Source organism: Natator depressus, chromosome 7 (assembly GCF_965152275.1).
Source record: "Natator depressus isolate rNatDep1 chromosome 7, rNatDep2.hap1, whole genome shotgun sequence".
Classification (NCBI taxonomy): Eukaryota; Metazoa; Chordata; order Testudines; family Cheloniidae; genus Natator; species Natator depressus.
In genome coordinates, this window is record NC_134240.1 from 25,169,453 (window position 1) to 25,192,266 (window position 22,814).

General features: G+C 41.5%; 1 protein-coding gene across 1 annotated transcript in view; it reads left to right on the top strand.

Annotated features, from left to right (window-relative positions):
* IL17RD (interleukin 17 receptor D) overlaps positions 1-18,477 on the top strand; it is a 94,682-nt gene extending 76,205 nt beyond the window's left edge. Inside the window, exons 11-13 of the mRNA XM_074957728.1 lie at positions 264-448; positions 10,328-11,264; positions 14,928-18,477. Of these exons, the coding sequence (XP_074813829.1) occupies positions 264-448; positions 10,328-11,264; positions 14,928-15,043 (1,238 nt within the window). The 3' untranslated portion in view covers positions 15,044-18,477. The remainder of the gene's footprint in view (positions 1-263; positions 449-10,327; positions 11,265-14,927) is intronic.
* Positions 18,478-22,814: the final 4,337 nt, after the last annotated feature.

Genomic DNA, 22,814 nt, shown 5'->3' on the forward strand with positions numbered 1-22,814 from the left:
GGTGAAACTGCCTTACTTCTTCTATTCACAAAGCAAATATTTCTAGACAGGTCTTTGCACAGGCAGTAACTATCCAATCAGTAACATCTTTCACCTCACAGGCTAATAAAATGGAGGAGGAAAAAAGGAGGGAAAGAGGAATGTCTTGGGATGAAGAGCCTTTTATTAGATACTTGAATAATGAGTGTGTCGAGGTTTAAAGAAAATTTTTGATCTTGGATATGGTGAAGATTTTTGCTTTTTTTTTTCCCCTTCCAATTTAGAAAATATATATTCCCATTTAGATGAGGAGAGCTCGGAATCTTCTACATATGCTGCAGCACTCCATGTGGAAAGGCTCCGTCCCCGACCAAAAGTGTTCATCTGCTATTCCAGTAAAGATTGCCAGAAACACATAAATGTCATTCAGTGCTTCGCTTATTTCCTTCAGGACTTCTGTGGCTGTGAGGTAGGATCACCACTTCTTCTTTTAATGTTTGGAATTGCCTTATTCAAAATATTACCCCCAAAACTCATGATAGCCTAGCCCTTGAAAATATTTCACTTAGACAGAGATATTCTAATCTCTCTTTGGTAAACAGAGTAACTTCCATTAGTGTTAGTGGAAACTGCCTACATTAATTTTATCTGTTGTGAAGGGGTTGGGCCAGATGGCTACAGGAGAGTAATAGAAGGCAGATATATTAGCCCCAGGTTAAGTAGGTCCCTTTTCCCTGGGTAAGGAAACAGGGAAGGTTCCAGAACAATCAGGAACCTTCTGGAGACGATTAAGACAGGCTGATTAGAACACCTGCAGCCAATCAAGAAGCTACTAGAATCAATTAAGGCAGGCTGATCAGGGCACCTGGGTTTAAAAAGGACCTCACTTCAGTTTGTGGTGCGCGTGTGAGGAGCGGGGAGCAAGAGGCTAGGAGCTGAGAGTGAGAATGCATACTGTTGGAGGACTGAGGAGTACAAGTATTATCAGACACCAGGAGGAAGGTCCTATGGTGAGAATAAAGAAGGTGTTGGGAGGAGGCCATGGGGAAGTGGCCCAGGGAGTTGTAGCTGTCGCACAGATGTTCCAGGAGGCACTCTAGACAGCTGCATTCCACAGGGCCCTGGGCTGGAACCCGGAGTAGAGGGCGGGCCCGGGTTCCCCCCAAACCTCCCAACTCCTGGTCAGACACAGGAGGAGTCGACCAGGACTGTGGGTTCAGAAAAACGGTCAAACTGACGGCTGCCGTGAAGCTGCAAGGCGAGCAAATCCGCCAATAAGCGCAAGACCCACCAAGGTAGAGGAGGAACTTTGTCACGACTGGTGTCAGGAGTGGGATTTGGTGTACACAGCACGGCGGAAGAAGGAGGGTGTTTGGGGGGAAAAAAGGGGGGAAGGGAGAGGGTCTATTTTTTTTTTTTTCACCACAATGGAGGAGGTAGTGTGGGCACTGATACAAACCACGGCTGCCCAGCAGGAGGCTACCAGTGTCCAGGCAGCCACCCAACAGGAGGCTGTGCGGCTGCAGCAAGAGAGTAATCACCTGCTGATGGACCAGGCTGGTCAAGACCGGGCTATGTTGCGGGAACTGGTAAACCAGGTAAAGGCCTTTACAGAGCTGAACCGCGGCCATGATGGGACGCAGATCATGCAGGCCAACAATTGGCTGCAGAAAATGTCGCGGGAGGATGATGTAGAGGCATACCTCCTGGCCTTTGAGAGGACAGCCCTGCGGGAGGCTTGGCCCTAAAGAACAGTGGGCTGATATCCTCGTGCCAGTCCTGTGTGGGGAGGCCCAGAAGGCCTACTATGATTTGCCTGAAGAGGCTGTGGCAGACTACCCCCAGCTGAAAGCAGAGATCCTGGCCAGATCTGAGGTAACGACCGCAGTGAGGGCCCAGCAATATCATGAGTGGAAGTACCAGGAAAACAAAACCCCCATGGTCCCAATTATATGACCTCATCCATCTCGCATGAAAGTGGCTACAAACTGAGTCCCAGAGTCCGGAGGAAATACTAGAGGTTCTGGTCATTGACCGGTACATGAGAGGACTACCACCAGACCTTCGTGCTTGGGTAAGCCAGAATGAACCCTCCACCTACAACGAGGTTGTTGCACTGGTAGAAAGGCAAAGGACGGTGGGGGAGCTGACCTGACCAGTTAAGGAAGAAGCACCCCGGCGTAAAACTAGCAGCACCAAGACCGAAAGCTCGGGTGACTGGGCCACCAGGAGAGCCCAGGTGGAAAAAGAGAGGGGCTGAAGGCCCACCAGAAGAGACAAAGAGTCGGAGCACTGAGGGGGAAGAGGATCCTGATGTTAGACTGTCCAAACCAAGAGACCAGGGAATGCCTAGGGCTCCATACAGATGTTACGCCTGTGGGAAGTGGGAACACATAACTGTACAGTGTCGCAATGCCGAGGAGCCTATGCAGTGTAACCTGGGGAACTGGGCAGACCCATGCTCCCTAATCCACCTTGTGGGGGTCTCACTAACCCCACATATGTACACCAGACTAGTGAAGCTAAATGGGCTAGAGACCACGGCTCTAGTTGATTCGGGGAGTGCTATCACACTTGTCTCGGGGAAGCTCGTGAAGCATAGTCAGCTGCTGTGGCTTAAGCGTACAGGGATAACATGCATCCATGGGACAGTTGGTTATTACCCCACCATCCCAGTAAAAATCGAGGTTCAGGGGAACACTACTGAGGTAGCAGCAGGTGCAGTCCCTGAACTCCCATACCTGGTGCTCATAGGGAGGGACGTCCCAGGCTTTGGAGACTTACTCCCGGTATGGGAATTGGAGAAAGGGGGAAGCCCTGAAGTTAGTGAGGCATCCACAGTAGACTGTCAACCCCCAATTTTCTCTGAAATATCCCCAGATTTGTTCTCCACTCCCAGACAGGGTAGAAAGACGAAAAGGGAAAGAAGGGCAGCTAAGGCCTTGGGAACCGAATACTGGCCCAAAGCCAGAGGGTTGCTCTCGTAGGTAGGCGGACCCGAGCAGCTGAAAAGGAGGCCACCCAGGAGGGAGAAGCACCCAAGTCTGACCCATACCCTAATGCCCCTGAACCAGTAGAACCAACAGAGACTGGCCCCCTAGATCTGGGGCAGATTAGTCCCAGGAGAGGAAATATTCGACGGGACCAGGCTGAAGTCCTAAGGTACTACAACATTCGGAAAGAGGTGACCGAAATAGATGGGGTCCCCGTGGAAGGGAAGACCCAGGGACCAGGACCCTACTTCATAATGAAGAAGAATCTCTTATACCAGGTTGCACCAGTAAAGGGGCAGAAGGTACAGCAGATCCTAGTACCTCAAAAACACCAGAATGCTGTATTAAGTCTGGCCCATAGTCATCTTTTTGGGGGGCATTTGAGGGTAGAGAAGACCCTGGTGCGGGTCCTGCGACGATTCTTCTGGCCCGGAGTACATGAAGACGTGCGGAGGTACTGTGTGTCCTGCCCAGAGTGTCAGCTGCACAGTCCCCGTCCCACTTGAGGGCACCTTTAGTACCCCTTCCTATCATAGAGGTCTCCTTCAAGCGAATAGCCATGGACCTAGTGGGACCCCTGGAGAAAACAGCCTGGGGCCACCAATATATATCTGTCATTCTGGATTATGCTACTCGCTACCCGGAAGCCGTCCCCCTGCAGAACACGGCCTCTAAAACGATAGCTAAAGAGTTGGTGGGGATCTTTGCCCGAGTGGGGCTACCAAAGAAGATATAAACAGACCAAGGTACCCCATTTATGTCGAAGCTAATGAAGGACCTCTGTACGCTGCTCCATGTACATAACCTGAGAACTTCAGTCTATCATCCGCAGACCGATGGGCTGGTAGAAAGGTTTAACCAAACCTTCAAGGCAATGGTAAGGAAAATGATAAGTCGGGACAGGAAGGATTGGGACAACTTCCACCCTACCTTATGTTTGCAGTCCAGGAGGTACCTCAGGCCTCAACTGGGTTTTTCCCCCTTTGAATTATTATACGGATGCTACCCCCGTGGCATACTAGATATCACAAAAGAAATCTGGGAAGAGGAACCCAATGAGGGGAGAAATATAATTGACCATGTGTTGCAGATGCGAGAACGGATAGCCTGGGTCACCCCTATTGTACAGGAACATTTGGAAAAGGCGCAGGAGGCCCAGCGAACCCATTACAATTGCCAGGCAAAAGTCCGACAGTTCCAACCAGGGGATTGGGTAATGGTGTTGGTACCCACGGCAGAAAGCAAGCTTTTGGCCCAATGGCAGGGGCCCTATGAGGTGGTTGAACCCGTGGGGGAAGTAACCTACAAGGTATGGCAGCCAGGACGCCGGAAAAAAGAACAAATTTATCACATTAACCTCTTAAAGCCTTGGCACCAACGAGAAGCGTGTGTAGTGGCCCAAGAGACCCCGATCCAGGGAAATAACATGCAGGAGCAGATCAGATATCCACTGATCTGACGCTAAACCAGAAGAAGGGGGTAACTGAGATGATCAACTGATACCAGGACGTGTTTTCAATCAAACCAGGTCGGACCACCGAAGCCTATCACCACGTTATCACAGACCCTGGGGCAGAGGTAACTTTAAGGCCCTATCAGGTCTGTTTCAATATACTGTTCTTCGTTTAGGACTGCATGGGACACCTGCCACCTTCCAGCGTCTTATGGACAAGCTCCTATGGCCCCATACCAGTTATGCAGCGGCATTCCTGGATGATGTGATTATTCACACCCCCGACTGGGAAACCCACTTAGAAAAGGTGGAAGTGGTTCTGGACATGCTAAGACGGGCTGGCCTCACAGCCAACCCAGCCAAGAGTGCTATAGGGCTAGCCGAGGCTAAATACCTTGGCTACATTGTAGGAAGGGGCATGGTCAAGCCCCAACTAAACAAACTAGAGGCTATCCAAAATTGGCCCTGGCCAAATCGGAAAAAGCAAGTCCGGGCATTCCTGGGTGCGGTGGGGTACTACTGACGATTTATTCCCCATTTTGCTACCAGAGCGAATCCCCTGACAGATCTGATAAAAGCCCGGGGTCCAGACATGGTGAAGTGGACAGATGCTGCAGAGAAAGCATTCATAGATCTACGGACAGCCCTCTGCAGGAACCCTGTGCTTATAGCCCCAGACTTCAACAAAGAATTCATTTTACAAACAAATGCCTCTGAAGTAGGATTGGGAGCTGTCCTATCGCAGATGGTTGGAGATGAAGAACACCCAATCCTCTACCTCAGCAGGAAACTCCTCCCGAGAGAGCAGAAGTATGCCGTGGTTGAAAGAGAGTGCCTCACTGTGAAATGGGCCATGGAAACACTACGTTATTACCTTTTGGGACGATGGTTTACCGTTGTGACCGACCATGCACCCCTCCAGTGGATGCAGCAAAATAAAGAGAAGAACACAAGGGTGACCAGATGTTTCCTGTCCCTACAACCTTTCCAATTCACCATAGAACACTGGGCTGGAAGCCACCATGGCAATGCAGATGGCTTGTCACGAGTAAACTCCCTGACGTCCCAAGTTGCCCAACCCCATAGTGTTGAGCAGAGGCGGGAGGGATATGTGACAGGGTCGGGCCAGATGGCTGCAGGAGAGTAATAGAAGGCAGATATATTAGTCCACCAAGGTAGAGGAGGAACTTTGTCACGCTATGTGAAAATTTTCCATTTAGAGGAAAAAAGCAAACCAAATAATGCATAAGACACAATATTGTAGATAATTTGTGTCAGTCCTAATGCTCTCATTCAGTCATCCTTAGCTCTTTATATATTAACTACCAGAAGCATATGCACACATTATGCTTGTCTAGTTATCAGAATTTATATCTTCTGTAGATTACAGCCACAAAGAAGCTCTATAATCTGTCTAATCTAGTTTAATATTTCTAAGGCACCTCTTATGCCTTGGTATTGAAGCAGTGATCCCATGCATGCACATTTGAATTAATCAGAAATCTTGTCCAGAAGAAGGATTTGTGCAACACACACATTATACATAATAAAACCTTGCTAATTTGGATTAACCCCTGAAATTCTTTATCATCCTCAATGGCTTATTCAGTAAATTTTTCATTCTTTTGATGCTATATGAAAACATCAAACTGCATTTTTAATGGCATATAAAAACATGGCCTAGGCCTGTGTCTTTTTTTTTTTTTTTTTTTTTTTTTTTTACTGTCTGTCTTTGATTCAAAATGATATCAGAAAAATATCAAAATGACAATTTGACTGACTAGGTTCAAATTCTCTGGCAGTTTTCTAAACCTGAGAGAGAATGTAACGAATAGTTCACTTTTAAAAAGGCAAAATAATTATTAGTTTACAGAAACCATTTATGTTTTCTTTTGTTAAACTTTAATCCAATCAAAGTCTAGTTAGTATTATGTATGAATTCAAATATTAGTATTCGGTCATATAGCAAGTGTGTCCCCTACTGGCAGAATACATTATTTAAAATCATTGCTTGTTTTCATTTTTGTGCTTCTGTTTTTTTATTTTTATGTTAATAATTTATTCATACTTAAAACAGAATAAGATGTTGTATATTTAGCTTGTCTGAATTCCTTTTTTTCAGTTGTGATGATAGCACAGCATCACCACAGCTATGTGGAATGGAGTTAAAGCCAAGTGCTTTTTGCATAACACCTCTGGGGTCATTCAATATTTGGTAAATAAAGGACAACTAGACCTAGATAAAGATAGACTATGTAGCAGTGGTGTTTAATATAAAAAAACAAAGTTCAGAAGATGACAATGAAAGTGTCTGTATCTTTGGCCTACGGAATTGGATTATTGTCTAATAAAGCAAAGGGGAATGGCATTTATTGCTGTTTAAAATGCTAACCTAATTACGCTAAAATTAAAAAGCCTTGTTCATAAGTACAAATAGTAAAAGCACAATTCCTGGTCTTTCACTGACAACTCTCTTCTCCTCATCCTCCTTCCCCCCCCCGACACACACACACACACTTATCAATGCAACATAAATCCCAGCTGTAAAATGATACCGGACCCACCACATATCTTCAAAGTTCTTATGCATTCTTGGGATCATGATCTTGTGCAGTAGCTTCCTGTATATTATATATAATTTGTTTTGTACATTGTTGCTAGCATAGTAGAATCATACGAGGAGATAACAGAATCTGTATTTACAGCAGATTCAACATGTTAATCACACATGTGTACAATAATTAAGAATTGCATGTAGCACATAAAGTGGAGTGTTCAGAGTGGGTTCATTTTACTCTTTAACCAGGTAGATAAATGGTCAGTGAATTGGGGCCACTCTTCCAAAATTTTCCAGGTTTGTTTCTTCTTCACAAGCACCGACACTGCAGTGTTTTTACCCCCTGCTTTGGAAGCAACTACCCAACAAACACATAATAGTTTGGCCTTGTACTGTTATTTGTAGATTTGGTGCTTTATAAGTAGGGCCCTACCAAATTCAAGGTCCATAATGGTCAATTTAACGGCCATAGGATTTGAAAATTGGTAAATTTTACGTTTTCAGGTGTTTAAATCTGAAATTTCAAGATGATGTAACCACAGGAGTCATGACCCAAAAAGGGAGTGGGGGGGAGTCGCAAACCTGTTATAGGGGGGTCATGGGATTGCCACCCTCACTTCTGTGCTGCCTTCAGAGCTGGATTCTGAAGGCAGCAACCGCGGAGCTTCCTGCAGCCACAGGAGGTTCCCGGAGGTGGAGGTCGGTCTGATTGCCTCCTTGCTGCTGGGAGCGCCCCAGCCAGGGGCTCCTAGCTGCTAGTCCTGGCTTGCTCTTCCTCTGCATGGCTGCTCTTGGGTACTTCTCCCAGCTGCAGAAAGCTCTGCGCGCACGCACACTCACTCACTCTCACTCTCTCTCTCTCTCTCTCACTTCTTGCCCCCATCGCTCCGCAGCTGCAGGAGGAGGGGTCACTGTACAGGGTGCGCCCCCCTTCAAGATGCAATTATTAGCTTGTTTCAATAAAATAAAAAAGATCAGGTGAACTCGACAGGATTTATTGATTGACACTTTACAGCAGCAAATAACACTCAACTCCCTGATTGGTAGATATGGGCATCTGAGACAGTTTTGTAGGGTAGTGATCTCAATTGGTAGCCTCAGACTTGAGAACAAAAGCCTTATGTTAACAAAAACAAGTGGAAAAAAATGTTCTGGTTTCAAATGTCATTAATTGAATGTCAGCATGGAGCATCCAGCAACTGTGTCTTTCTTCATTTCCTATCTCTGTGCTGAAGACACTTGTCTGTGTTTAGAAACTGCTCTCTCTGCATCCAGGGAGTTCGTTGGAATTGTCAGACAGCGCTGAGCTAGCCTTGCAAGATGGGGAATTCAGCCTTCCATTGAGTTCCAAAACGGCAGCACAGGCAAACTACAGTCCGCTTCTTTTGCAATATTTTTGTAAGCAGGTATTTCCAGTCTACAGTTCTTATCAAAGCAGGAATTGCATTAAGCAAGGTTACATCCACCATCAACAGGAGCACTGTTGTTAGTTTCCTGTCTGTACATCTTTGGCCTTGTCAGAAATAAAATCAAACAGAACACAGTTGTCTTGCTCATCTGTGGGCTCATCCTAAATAATTTCAGAAGACTCACATGAGTTAATTTGAGACTTCATCTCCTCAAAATGTGTAGCAAAAACCTTTGGAAAGTAGGCCTGTCGTAGCTTATTTTTACTTAGTAAGCAACCGGCATTTTGTACATTCCGTTGAATAAACTCACGCAGTTTTGGGTGATCAAGTTTTTCCAGTGGTATATTAGCACTTACAAATGCATCCACAAGTTCCATTCTAGCTAAATGACTGGTCTCAGAGCTCGCTGTCATCTTCTGAAAAGGAGAAGAAATTGGTTTTTGTTTTTTTAACTTTTTGTTTACCAACAATTCACTATCTGCAGCCTTCTTTCTGCTTTGATAGATTTCCGAGTCTAAGTGGCATTCAACTGTTGCCCGACGTGTGTGATCCAGTGAAACATTGTAGCTTGTACAAAATAGTTTGTCACCATCGGCATGTAGTATTAGGTTTCCAAATTCTTTCACACAATCCGCTGCAGTAATCATTTCTGAGATTTTTAAAATTTATTTTGGACACTAATTTTACAGTAATTACGCATGTCTTCTGGTGGGTAGTCAATTGAGATCGCTACACTACAAAACCTCCCCAATGTCTATATATACCAAATCAGTGAGTTGAGCCCTGAGTGTGATTTGCTGCTGTAAAGTGTCAATCAAAAAATTCTGTCGAGTGCTTCGCCTTTTTATTTTTATTGAAATAAGCTAATAATTGCATGTGGAAGGGGGGGCAGTTCCCTGTACAATGTCCCCTCCCCAGGCAGCTACAAAGGGAGGGGGACAGGAAGCGAGTGGGACGGAGGGGGTGCAGAACTATCTACAGCCGGGATTGATACCCAAGAGCAGCTCTGCAGGGAAAGAGCAAGTCCTGTCCTGCCGCAGCCATGCCCTGACTAGCAGCTAGGAGCCCCCTGCTCGGGTGCTCCCAGCAGCACAAGGACAATCGGACCCAACTCCTCAAGTCTCCTCCAGCTGCAGGAACCTCTAGGGCTGCTGCCCAGTCCTAGAGTGTCCTGCAGCAGGGGGAGGCACCCAGAGGTGGGTCTGGTCTCTTCCTCCCCTCCCCCTGTCCCAGAGCAGCTGTCCCTCCCCAGCCCAAGCGGAGCTAGGAGCACCCTTTACTGGAGCATTCCTAGGAACAAGGGGAGATCGGGTTTCACGGGGAAGGGCTTATTTCACGGTCTGTGACATGTTTTTCGTGGCCGGGAAATTGATAGGGCCCTATATACAAGTAATACAGGAATGTAGGTATATTGTTCCTTAAACAATAGTTAGGCAGCAAAAACACATTATAACTAACATTTTCATTAGAACAGTTGTGAAAGTTAGCCTTCTTGCCCACAGGGCCTGCAGGTTTCTGTAACCCATTGAAAATGTTATAGTTCCAATGCCAAATGTACAACCCTTACTCACTTTGATGAGCACTTCACGACACAAGTAGTTCCATTGACTTCAGAATGACTCTTCATGTCAGTAAGTGCTTACCCAAGTGATCAAGAGTCAGAGTTTACCCACTTGTAGCTCAATGAACCCACTTGGAGCAGATGTGAATCAAAGATGAGGAAGACTAAGGTTGTCTATGCTGTGAATGGAAACTATTTTCAAACAGAAATAAGTAATACATTTTAAGAGTAGTTTCCATTCACAGCATAGACAACCTTAGTCTTCCTCATTGACTGCTACAAGTGGGTTCATTGAGCATTTACAACACATCTAGCCTTTGTTCAGTTGCTAAATCCAGCATTGTATGTTAACCCAGATGCTCTCTTCTTTTCCAGGTTGCACTGGATATCTGGGAAGATTTAAAAAATTGTAAAGAAGGGCAGAAAGAGTGGCTTATTCAAAAAATCAATGAGTCCCAATTTATCATCATTGTATGTTCCAAAGGAATGAAATACTTTGTGGAAAAAAAGAACTGGAAGCACAAGGGAGCAACCAGAGATGCCGAGAAAGGAGAACTCTTTCTGCTTGCCATATCTATCATTGCAGAGAAGCTGCGTCAGGCAAAGCAGAATTCAGATGACCTCTGCAAGTTCATTGCGGTCTACTTTGACTACTCCTGTGAGGGTGACATTCCTGGCATTGTGGATCTAAGTACAAAGTACAAGCTCATGGATAACCTCCCTCAGCTTTACTCTCACTTACACTCCAGAGAGCTGAGCCTTCAGGATTCAGAGGTGTACCCAGTAAATATTAGCAAAAGAAACTACTTCAGGAGCAAATCTGGCCGGTCCCTTTATGTTGCCATTTGCAATATGCACCAGTTCATTGATCAGGAGCCTGACTGGTTTGAGAAACAACTCATTCCTTTTCCTCACCCTCCTTTACATTACCAAGAACCTGTGATGGAAAAATTTGACTCAGGCTTGGTTTTAAATGACTTAGTGAGTAAACAGGTGACTGATGGGGATTTCTACCTGAAAACAGATGTAAATATTATTCCTGCTGTAAATTCAGACTCTCACTGTATAATTCAGCACTTTAACCTTGGAGAAGATGCAGAGACTCAGGACATTCAAGTTGGTAGCTCTGTTCTTCAGCCATTGTTGCATGTTGTAAAAGCTGCCAATCTTCCAGATATGCCCCGGGATTCAGGAATCTATGATTCTTCTGTTCCTTCATCTGAGTTATCTCTACCTTTAATGGATGGACTTTTGACAGACCAAACTGAAACCTCTTCCATTACGGAGAGTGTCTCTTCATCTTCAGGTTTAGGTAAGATGCAGTAGTTTTTCTAAATTGCATTAATACAAAATATTCACATGTTGCTGTAATACCTTTAGCAACATAAAACTGAACATTGAGTACATAAGATATCATGGAATAAGGGACCATATGAGAAGCTGGAGAGAAAGCTAGTTAAAATATAGAGCTAGTCAAAAAAGGAAAACTTTTTAATTTTTTTAGTTGGTGGTAAAAAATATTCATCAAAGTTTTAAATTTTGACCATTCTGTAAGCTTACTGAAACTTTTTAAAAATTTTTAGTTTGCATGTAGCTCTAATAGAATATAAAATGGTGTCTTCCCTGAGCTGATCCAGAGTCATTACTGTACTGCAGTTAACTAAAAGCTCAAACCCACACAAGATGTTAGGCTTTTTATAACATATGCTACATAAATGCTATCTGCTGCTGTTGTCTTATTGACCATGATGTATTGAATGTGGTTTAAGAACTGGGGAAAAACAGTATTCAGCATTGTATTTATTGTAATTAGTGTGATCTACTGACTTTCAGCTCTTCCCTAAGCAAAATGAACAGGCAAACATTCTATTTAGAGGGTCATAAGCTTGAATGATTCACTGTTTGTTCAATGTATGCTGAGTCTTTTAAGTCTTGTCTTTTAAGAAACTGAATTTACCTTGGTGGGTATTAAAGTTCAGACTCTTAGTCATAAGTACCGTTTGCTACAAGGTGGATGTGGAGATGACAGTAGATATGGAAGAGTTGAGTAGCAGGCCTGTTGGAGAAAACATATAAAACCTGAAATGCCAAATGTGGGGAACATACAGATTTACCATTTTTATTGAGTAAGCCTTGAACACCACCTCACCCGGTCATTCATTCAGAATTCACACATGTAGTTCTCTTTAACTCCCTCAACACTGCTAATCCATCCCTTCCTCAAAGGCCTGGAAAAACCTTGCATGCTGCTAGACTTCAGGCTGTCAGAGCAAGCTGAGATGTCAGTTTCAGAGTTAAGGGGCCCACTAGGAAAATGCTGTCCAGCAGTCCCCGTCCTGTTTGAATCACGGGGCTGTCAGCTGAAGCATCTCTGCTGCCCAGGAATTACTAGAGGAGAGAGGCAATCTCTCCAATAATTGGTTCTGAAGTCACGTAGCTAATATGTTTTAACTAACACATTTTAAAGCTCTAGTATCAATTGGGCAAATTGTATTTTAACATGGGTGAGCTGATAGCAGTGAACCTTACGGAAGAGGTTTCAAGGCTGTATTACAAACAATGGGCATACTCACCCAATTATATAACCCCAAATAACCCTTGCTACTTTTTTCAATTACTTCTCCCAACCCACATTGGTCATGTATGGCTAGGGTCTCAGCCACCTCCCCTCTTCTAAGCCACAATGTCCAGTAGGCCACGGGTAAGTTGGAAGAGAGAGAAATCTAGAATTGAGCATTGTGTGCCTACTAAATACACTGCAACCTGTACTTTCGCCTAATTGTCCCACATACCCATGATATTTATATATGCATTGTAAGCCAGCATCATGTACTGAGTATGGGATTTAGGAGCAGTTACAACAACCTCTACATTTTGAATCAATAAACACCTAGGTTCATAGATTCTAAGGCCAGAAGGGACCATTATGATCATCTAGCCTGATCTCCTGTGTAACACAGGCCATAGAATTTCCCCAAAATAATACCTGGAGCATATCTTTTAGAAGAAGATCCAATCTTGATTTTAAAATTGTCACTGATGGAGAATCCGCTATAACCCTTGGTGAACTGTTCCAGTGGTTAATTTACTCTCACAGTTAAAAATGTACACATTATTTTGTATCTGAATTTGTCTAGCTTCATGTTCCAGCCGTGGGATCATGTTATACCTTTCTCCACTAGATTTAAGAGCCCATTATTAAATATTTGTTCACCTTGCAGGTATTTATAGACTGTAATCAAGTCATCCCTTAACATTGTGTTTGTTAAGCTAAATAGATTGAGCTCCTTAAGTCTATCATTATAAGGCATATTGTCTAATCCTTTCGTCATTCTCATGGCTGTTCTCTGAACCCTCTCCAATTTATCAACCTTCTTCTTGAATTATGGACACCAGAACAGGACACAGCAACAGTCACAGCAGTAATAAATAACAGAGGTAAAATAACCTCTTTACTCATACTTGAAATGCATCCCAGGATCTCATTAGCTCTTTCAGCCACAGCATCACATTGGGAGCTCATGTTCAGCTGATTATCCGCCAAAACCCCCAAATATTTTTTTAGAGACATTGCTTCCCAGGATAGAGTCCCCCATCTTGTAATCATGTCCTACATTTTTTGTTCCTAGATGTATACGTTTACTTTTAGCTGTATTAAGATGCATATTGTTTGCTTACGCCCAGTTTACCAAGAGATCCAGATTGTCGTGTATCAGTGATCTGTCATCTTCATTATTTACGACTCCATCAATTTTTGTGTCATCTGCAAACTTTATCAGTGACAATTTTATGTTTTCTTCCAGGTTATTGATAAAAATGTTAACTTGGGTAGGGCCAAGAACTCATCTCTGCAGGATTCACAGGAAACAGACCTGCTTGATGATTCCTTGTTAACAGCCACATTTTGAGACCTGTCAGTTAGCCAGTTCTTAATCCATTTAATATGTTAATTTTAGATCACTCTGTTTTTTTTCATCAAAAATGTTGTGCGGTACCAACGTCAACACTTTTACCTTTATTAATCAAACTTGTAACATCGTCAAAAAAAAAGATATCAAGTTAGTTTGACAGGACATATTTTCAAAATACATGCCCATGTTAATTTTCATTAATTACATTAACCTCCTTTAGTCCTTTATTAATCGAGACCCGTAAGAGCCCCTCCATTATCTTGTCCAGGATCAATGTCAGGCCTGTTACTACCCAGGTTATCCTGTTCACCCTTTTCAAAAATTGGCACAACATTAGCTTTCTTGAAGTCTTCTAGAACTTCCCCAGTGCTCCAAGACTTCCTGAAAATCAACATTAATGATCCAGTGAGCTTCTCTTCCGGCTCTTTTAAAACTCTTAGATGCAAGGTATCTGGACCTGCTGATTTTAAAATGTCTAACTTTTGTAGCTTCTGTTTAACATCCTCCAGAGATACTAACAGAATGGAAAGAATGTTATCATCATCATATAAGGAGACTACATAATCTGTAAAGGGTTTCTGTCCTGGATACTTAGATTTTTTTTAAGTCACATAAGTCGAGACTAATGATAAATCTTCATGCAGTTATCAAATGTCTGTGCATATTTCAGGACAGACCTTTCCTTTCTCCTTTAAAGTAGTGTCCACTTTCATCTCATAGTAGTTTGATCTGATAACACTTTTTTCATCCTGACAGAATACTGTTTCACAAGAGAAACCTCTCAGACAGTCCATTGAATTAGGGTTGATGCACTAAGGTTCAAACTCACTTAGATCTCTAACTTCCTTCATTGTACATGACATAATGTTAGTCCATTCATCAGTGAGAACTTCTCTGAGTAGACTACCATGAGGAAAGGTTTGCATTATTTCTTTATTTCTGATCATAATGATATGGCCTGAGGCATTACTATATCAACTCATTGTGTTCTTTTCAACATACCATTGTACAAATAAAACGATTACTGTTCAAAAAATAACATGCCCTTTTTTTTTCTTTCCCAGGAGAAGAAGAACCCCCTGTGCTCACTCCTACAAAATGCCTAGTCCCTGGAATATGTAAAGCAGAACTTCACTGCCACATCCATACCGATGAACTGCAGGCAATTGCACCTTTATAATATGTTACAAGATTGTTAAGCATCGCCACTTTATCAATAGGCTCTGTTTGTGTGTTAACCATCACATCACCCCAACTGCTAAAACTTCTTGAAGGAACAAGTGCTTCCTTGAAGGATCTGCTATTCGTAAGGGAATTTGTGGCCAGTAGACATTTACCTTTAGGTCTCTTTATAGACTCTTTTTTGATCTGAAAATGTAGCATTGAAAAAGATAAAGATACATTTTGAAATTACCAGCTTAAATTGCATGTTGAAATTATACTCTTTACAGATATCACAATCAAAAATCACTTCTGATGTTTTTATTAGAAATATTTTTAACTGAACCATACAATAACTAGTCACTTCTGGCTTGGATGATTAACCATCTCAATGGCACAACATGTTTTGCAGCAGAAATTCTGGTTTTAAATGCTGAAATATTTAATAGTATGAGTATTTTAGTGATGATCAGTGGGATTTTTGTGACAGGAGTCATGGTCATAAAATGCCAAAGGCCAGACCTAGTAAATCTCCAAATATTAGACAAATATTCCTTTAGCAAACACTTAAGCATTTTTTTCAACCCTGTCTCTCCAAAAAGTTTGTCTAGTCCAGTGCATTCCAGTGGAAGGTAAAAGCATGTGTTCTGTCCCCCACAGCTCCATCTCTGTCCAGATTTTGACACACATGTAAGGGAAACATGTTGTGCCATTCTGTCATTTCAACTCCAGGATGGTACCATGCAAGGCTATAGAACACATATGTTTGTTGGATTTCTTGATGTCCGTTTCAAGGTTTAATTGTTTTTTGTGGAAATCTCTCTTCAGACTCAGTTTCTTTAAATGGTCTTAGTTCTGTCTGATTTTGTGGAAGATAAAATTCCTGTTCCCTACGTGTTTCCCACATTGAGCTCGTTGCAGTATCAGGAATTTGACTTAGGAATACTCTGTTTTAGAATGCTGCAGCCTTTGAGGGTGAACATTGCAATAGATGCAGTAAGTGAAGCTTCTTGCTAGCCTATCCAGAGCTAGGGTAATTATTTCTATTTTTTAAAAATTCCATTCTTGACAAGCTGGCTACAATGTCTCACAAATAAGGCCATGGTGAACCATATCACTTATATAATTTAAAAAAAAAATCCTCTATACCTCTGTAGAATGATGCAGTGGAAAGCGAATCTCCTATCCTCTTCCTGGATGGGTTGGTGGGAGAAAGGATGCAGAGAGTGATGGAGAAAGAGTCACCATATCTTGTCTTTGTGTAGGGCATTATTGGGCCTGAGGACAGCCCTAATAGAGTTTGTGCTTGTTGTAGAAAGTATATAAACTCCAAGTTACCCCATAAAAATGTGCAGCTTCACATCCATTTGGCGCATAGGAAGTTACAGTAGGCAGTGAGTGACTGGCTATCTGCATATCTTTGTATTGGGCAGCCACAAGACAAATGTGTGTTGGTTATTTTGAAGTTCCCAGTACTGAAAATTACCTAGTGAAAGGGATAAGTATTCATTTTAAACTCATGTTATATTAAGCAAAGTTCTAACTACAGACACCCTATACTGCATCTGGCCACATTTGTCTGAAGACAAACAGCATGAAGTTCCTTCTATTGCAATGATGATTTAGTTATATCTTCATGTGAGAGACCCCTACGGCTTCCAGACAACAGTTTCTCATAAGCAAAATAAAATTTGAATACCCCAAATCTTGCCACTGTAAATAATAACAAAGGATGTCCTGTTTGGCTACCTGTGCTAAATTTACTAATCTGGGGTCTAAACTGCACCCTATCCAATCCCATTGACTTGGGGTTGCATTGGGTGTTAATCAGGGTGTAATAATAATTATAGCTGTCCATAGCTTGTCAAAAACCTTTCTGTAAGTGGAACTTTCTCAATTCCGTGTTTGTTTATTTTAATGAACAAACAATGCTGGGTTTTGATACAATTCTCAACAGGTATCTGAGTACATGAATCATATTTAAATGTGATCATTGGCAGCAGAATCCAGCACACTTCATAACTGTGGTACAAAACAATAGAATGAGGCAGATAGATACACCGGTATTTATGATTTATGATGGAGCTTTACTTCTACTAATGTAAAACTCCTCACCTATTTTTTGGTGTAATCTTTCTGCTAAACTCAAAGTGAATTCCACAAGCTCAAAATGTCACGAGGATCTTAGTTAATTCTAAATAGTGTGCGAATGATCTGAAAGCATGGAAACAACTACAGATGATTCTTATATATTGTGCCTTGGATTGTACTGAAAGCAAAATTCTTACAGTTGCCCCATTCTTTGGAAGTTTAAAAGTACTTGGGTCAAATTAGATAGCATCATTTAAGAGCAAATCCTGCCCCACCACCTGCAGGTGTGGAGGACCCTGACTCAGTGGGGTTTGTGCAGTTCCATTGCAGAAAGAACCGAAGACTGGATGCCTGGATACCAGGCAGGAGGTTGGACTGGATGCTAGGCAGGAGTTTTTCACCTGCTATGTGCAGCAAAGCTGAGCTCTACGGGGAGGTGACTGGACAGGTCACAGCCTATTACTTCATGCAGGACTAAAGATTTGGGTGAATTCCTGGTTCCATTGAAATCAATGGCAAAATTCCCAACGAATTCAGCGAGGCCAGGATTTCACCCTTGACTCTTAACAAACAATCATTTTCAAATATGGATTGATGAATCTGTTGCAAACTAACATTAGTGTTTTCTTACTTAAAAATTTGCTGTATAATCCTGCTAATCTTAACGGAGTCTTGAAGTTATAGATAGTCTGGGGAGATACCACAGTCAAATTAATTTTAGTCAAATATATTTTTTCCCCACCAGGTAGTGGATGGAAGCCTAATTTTGAACGCCTTTGGGAGGGAAAAGAACAGAAGTCATTATAGGCTTTGTGTATAGACTGTAGAAAATAGCAGACCACTTTGGATTTTTATTTTAATTAAATGGAATTATAAAATGGAAGGAAATAATGTTTAATTTACTTTATAGTGATTTTTTGACAAAGTTAGCCACTTTGATTTTTAAATTCAGAAAAATTGCATACATATTTTGGGGGATAGAGGAGGGGAATTACTACTGAGTTTGCAAGAATTCTGTTTTTTTTCCCTTAAGAGGCCACGAGCAAAAGCTCTTGTTAAAAAAAAAAAAATGAAAAACCAAATATGTTGATATACATTTTAGAGATTAGTTTTCTACTATTTTCATGTGTTAGTAAAATCTAAACAGAATGTAAATGGTGAAATAATCCCTCTTGTTACTACTACACTCTACAAACGTGTTGAAATGTGATCATTTTGATGTGTTTATAAGATATATGTTTTCTCTGAGGATGAAAAAATAGTGGAAAGCTAAGGATGCAAGACGTAGCTGTATGTTCAACATTTACATTGATAAATATAGTTTTTGTATTTTGTACATGTATATAAACTGACAGTAGACAGCAGCTGATATTTGCAGAAATTTTTTTTATGGTACCATAATTTAGAAGTTAAACATGAAAATAAAAAGTCATAAGACATGGTCCTGTTACTTTTTTTATGTTTTTATAATTAGCATGTTTTTTTCTTCTTTAGCTATATGTAGTGTAAGCAAACATACCAGTTCGCTATGCTTCTATTAGCAGGTTAATAGTACTGAATCTGAGCTTTCTGCCTAATTATTTTTCTTCTTCTTCATATCTCACATTTAGGAGATAAACTGATATGTACTGAGGGACTTTTAATACCAAACAGCTGTAAAAAAAAAAAACATAGTTGTCTACAAGTTCTGTATAGAAAGATGGATTTTGTTAATTTTTGAAGTAAGACTCCTTGAGTGCAATAATTGTAATTATTCTCCCTGTACATTACCAGAAGGTCCCACAACAGTACATGATTTTCTGTATGTCAAGTGAAGTCTAATCACATCATCCAGAAAATGTGTGATAGTTTGGACTGAATGAGTTTGATTCAGAAGAATTGAAAATGATCTAATTTTTATTTAGCCTCTTTTTCATCCAAATGGATTCCAAGCGCTTGTCTAATGTATTCTGCAAACTATTCCCCGTAAATAAAGACTCCTCAGGTAAGTCAGGGTTTTTGGAATGGACTAATACACAGTATGACCCTGTCTATTCTAGAAAATTATGTACGAATATATAAGGGATGTGTTAAGTATTACTTGTTTAATTAGAGAATTGAATTGCTTGTAACTGTGCTGGTATAAGCACAAACAGTTGATTGTCCATGCTAGCCAGGCTGAATGAGTTTAAGTTTTGCATTCACAGTAATGCCATCTTAAATCTTTTCATTTGTAATGTCTCTGAACATCTATCCCAACATTCCTGGGATGTCTGCCGTAACAGTGCATTCTGGGAGATTTTTTAAAGCCTCTAGTACAGCGGTTCTCAAACTGTGGGTCGGGACCCCAACGTGTGTCGCGACCCCATGTTAATGGGGTCACCAGGGCTGGCTTAGATTTGCTAGGGTCTGGGGCCAAAGCTGAAGCCTGAGCGCCATCGCCCAGGGACAAAGCCTGAGGGTTTTAGCCCTGGTTGTTGGGACTCAGATTACAGGCCCCTGCCTGGGACTGAAGCCCTTGGGCTTCGGTTTTGGCCTCCCCCACCTGGGGCTTGGGCTGGCTCAGGCTTCAGTCCCCCCTCCTGGGGTCATGTAGTAATTTTTATTGTTGATGCAATGAAGTTTGAGAATGCCTGCTCTAGTGCATTGTCATACAGTAATGACAGGACCAGGTGAACCATTTCAGCTTGTCTACATCGACACTAGCAAAAAACAAGTTCATAAAGTATGTTCATAAAGAACTGGTTAAACCTTAAATAGTTATTAAACCTGATGAAAGTAGCTTTTTCTAACTGGTTATTGGACCACTTGTAATCTGTTTTTAGAGCCATACCATTTGTGTATGGATGCAAAACATTCTATGAACTTTACCTGGTTTAATTTTTCAAAGATAGGCCACCCCTATATGTCATCTGCTCTCTACTGAAGTATTGAGCAACCTCTGAAGACAAAGCGAGGTTAGCGTTCAACAGCACATACACATTTAAAACATGAAATGGAAGAATCCTGTATCCAGCTGAAACTACAAATCTAGAAGATCTCTTTTAAAAACACGATTTCGTACTTAAAGCATCGGCATTTCCTTACCTGTGTATGCTGGCTCCATCATGCAGCAAGGTTTAATGATCAATGTGACATAAAATAGTGCATGCTGGGGCTTCAGTTGGAGTGGGGAAAGTCAGTGGTCAGTGTGGTCAGGTATAGCAAGGGACCAAAAATCATGTAATAAACTAATAATGTGCTATTTCACTTAGCCTGGATTTTTGAGTATATTCAGAATCTAGCTACTGAAGTTGCTCGGGTTTTTAAAGAGAGTTTGCAAGTCTTCTTTAAACATTTATTCTTAAATGTACTTTAGTATGAAATCAATTAACTACAACCCTAATTACTCATCAGCTAAAACTAACATAGAAATCTAGAGTGAAATCCTGCCCCCCTTTAAATCAATGAGAATTTTCTCAGTGGGGCTAGGATTTTACCTCTGATTTCCAACTAGTGAGCCAAATTCCACCCCCAGGTACACTGGTGCAACTTAATTGATTTCAGTGAAGTTTTCATGTGCATTTGATACGCTCTATATGTCTTTTAAGACATGTTGTCAATGCAGAAGTCCTATAATATTCCTCTATTAATATGCAGAGGTTTTAGAAGAATTTTAAGAAGGGAACAACTGGTCACAATCACGCAACTTTTCAGTGTTTTCAAATATACTATATTGTTGCCACCAGAGAAAACACCTCCTAACAACTGGGGTTTTGTTTGTTTGAAGAATGAAATGACAATGAAAACTTCCCTGGCAATGAGAACTGGCACAAGTTAGAGTTCTTCCACTGTATCTTGGTTTCCCTTTCCCTAAAATAAAACAAAAACCAGAAGCCTAAGTTTCTTTTTTTTAATCTTTGATTTAAATGATGTGGTGACTTGCTACTGAAATTCCCTCACAGAATTATTTGTATGAGTTATATATACATATATAAAATATACACGCTACATAAAATTTGGGTATTCTGAACATATAAATGATCAGACATTTAATTATTTCGAAACTGTTGGGAGTCAAAGATTAAATCATATGTCAGTCAAAAGGTAATTTTCCTTCAATTTGCCAGAAATTATTTGATTTGACCTACAGTAAGACCTCGTTTTCACAAGCTATTCATGTTCTCCATACTTGAACAGACAGGATTATAAATGTTTTAGGTCTATTAGAACTCTCTGCATTTAAAAGGATAAATTCAATTAGCACCTAGTTGATAAAATTTAACTTACATTGAGTATGCCTCTTCTTTGTAGGGGTAACTACGCTATGGACTGAGATTTTATATTGTTAGCTATCTATGAAATAAAAATGTCATGTCACCTTGCCCTGCTCCAGAGAGGCGCGAAAGATGATGAGCCTGCTCATCAATGCCAAGAATGTCCACTGTTTCCTGGATGAGGAAAAAGCACACCTCCCTGGTTCCAAAAGCCCCAGTTATCCCCTATTCAGCTGTCAAAACCTCCAGCTTTCCCAGAGCATCTTTAACTTGTTAAAATGAAAATCTAAATCTGCAATACTGAAAAGTTGGGAATTATTCAAGTTTAGTTTATTATACAAATAAATAGCAGAAGGAATAATGCACTGACTAGCGGTAATTTTCATATTTTATTAACTTAAATGCTCCATTTGGAGGGGACGAGGGGGGCTGTCTCATGATTTCCAGGCTGTTGCAGCATTTAGAACTGGTGTGCCTCAGAAACCAAGCTACCTTTTTTCAGGCCTTGCTGCTGGGTAGTACAAAAGGCCTTGCTTGGAAGATTGAATTTGAGGGAGTGAGCGTATGGTAAGTGTTCCTGTTGGGTTGCTGCTTTAGCTGGAATTCTAAGTATTTAGTGACTTTTGGCATGCAAATTGATCTATATGAAAAGAGAATGTCACGACTATATGAGGCAGGGAAACTTATTGCATAATTATCTGTAGAATGGGTATTTTTATCCCACGGGGGAGCACACACCAGTGATACTTGGTGAAAACTCTTGAGTGTTAATAACTGATGTACACTGCCTATGCAATTTTGATCTTAAAACCTTTGGTTATAAATCACAGTCAAATTGCTCACATAAGCTTTTCTCATTTTCTGTAATAACCCACAAAGTGGATGATGGAGTTTTACTAGATCAAAAACATTTGACCAGTTATCTCACAACATAAATTTCTAGTGAGGACAACAGGCCTGATTGAGATGGCACATGGGATCACGCAAAGGGATAAGGAGACTAATGCCATATTGATCATTAAATTAGAGTAATGCAAGCTGTATGGAAGGGCAAATCCTGCCCCTGCCCAGAGGAGTCCCTGGCAGAAAAATTAGAGATGTGCCAATGTTCAGCAATGGGGACCAGGATTTGAGCAGCAAGTATGCATATCTTGTGTGGCGTGCAACTCAGCTCTGGTGCAACATCCTGACCTCAACACACATGGGTTTGCAGGGAGTAGGGCCAGGTGTGATTTCTTTGTGTTAAACCAAGCTTGTAAACCTCTGATTGCAAAGTGATCCTTTCAAATGTGAAATCAAAGCTGTGATATCTTCCTGGGTTTGTAGACCTATAGCCTGTAACAATACCTCTCACAGGTGTAAAGTGTCTCCATCTTTTCCAACTGGGAGTTGACTCTGAAGCATAATGAGGATGATCTAAATGCCAACAATGCTAGATATGTCATTGTTGATCATTTGAGCAGA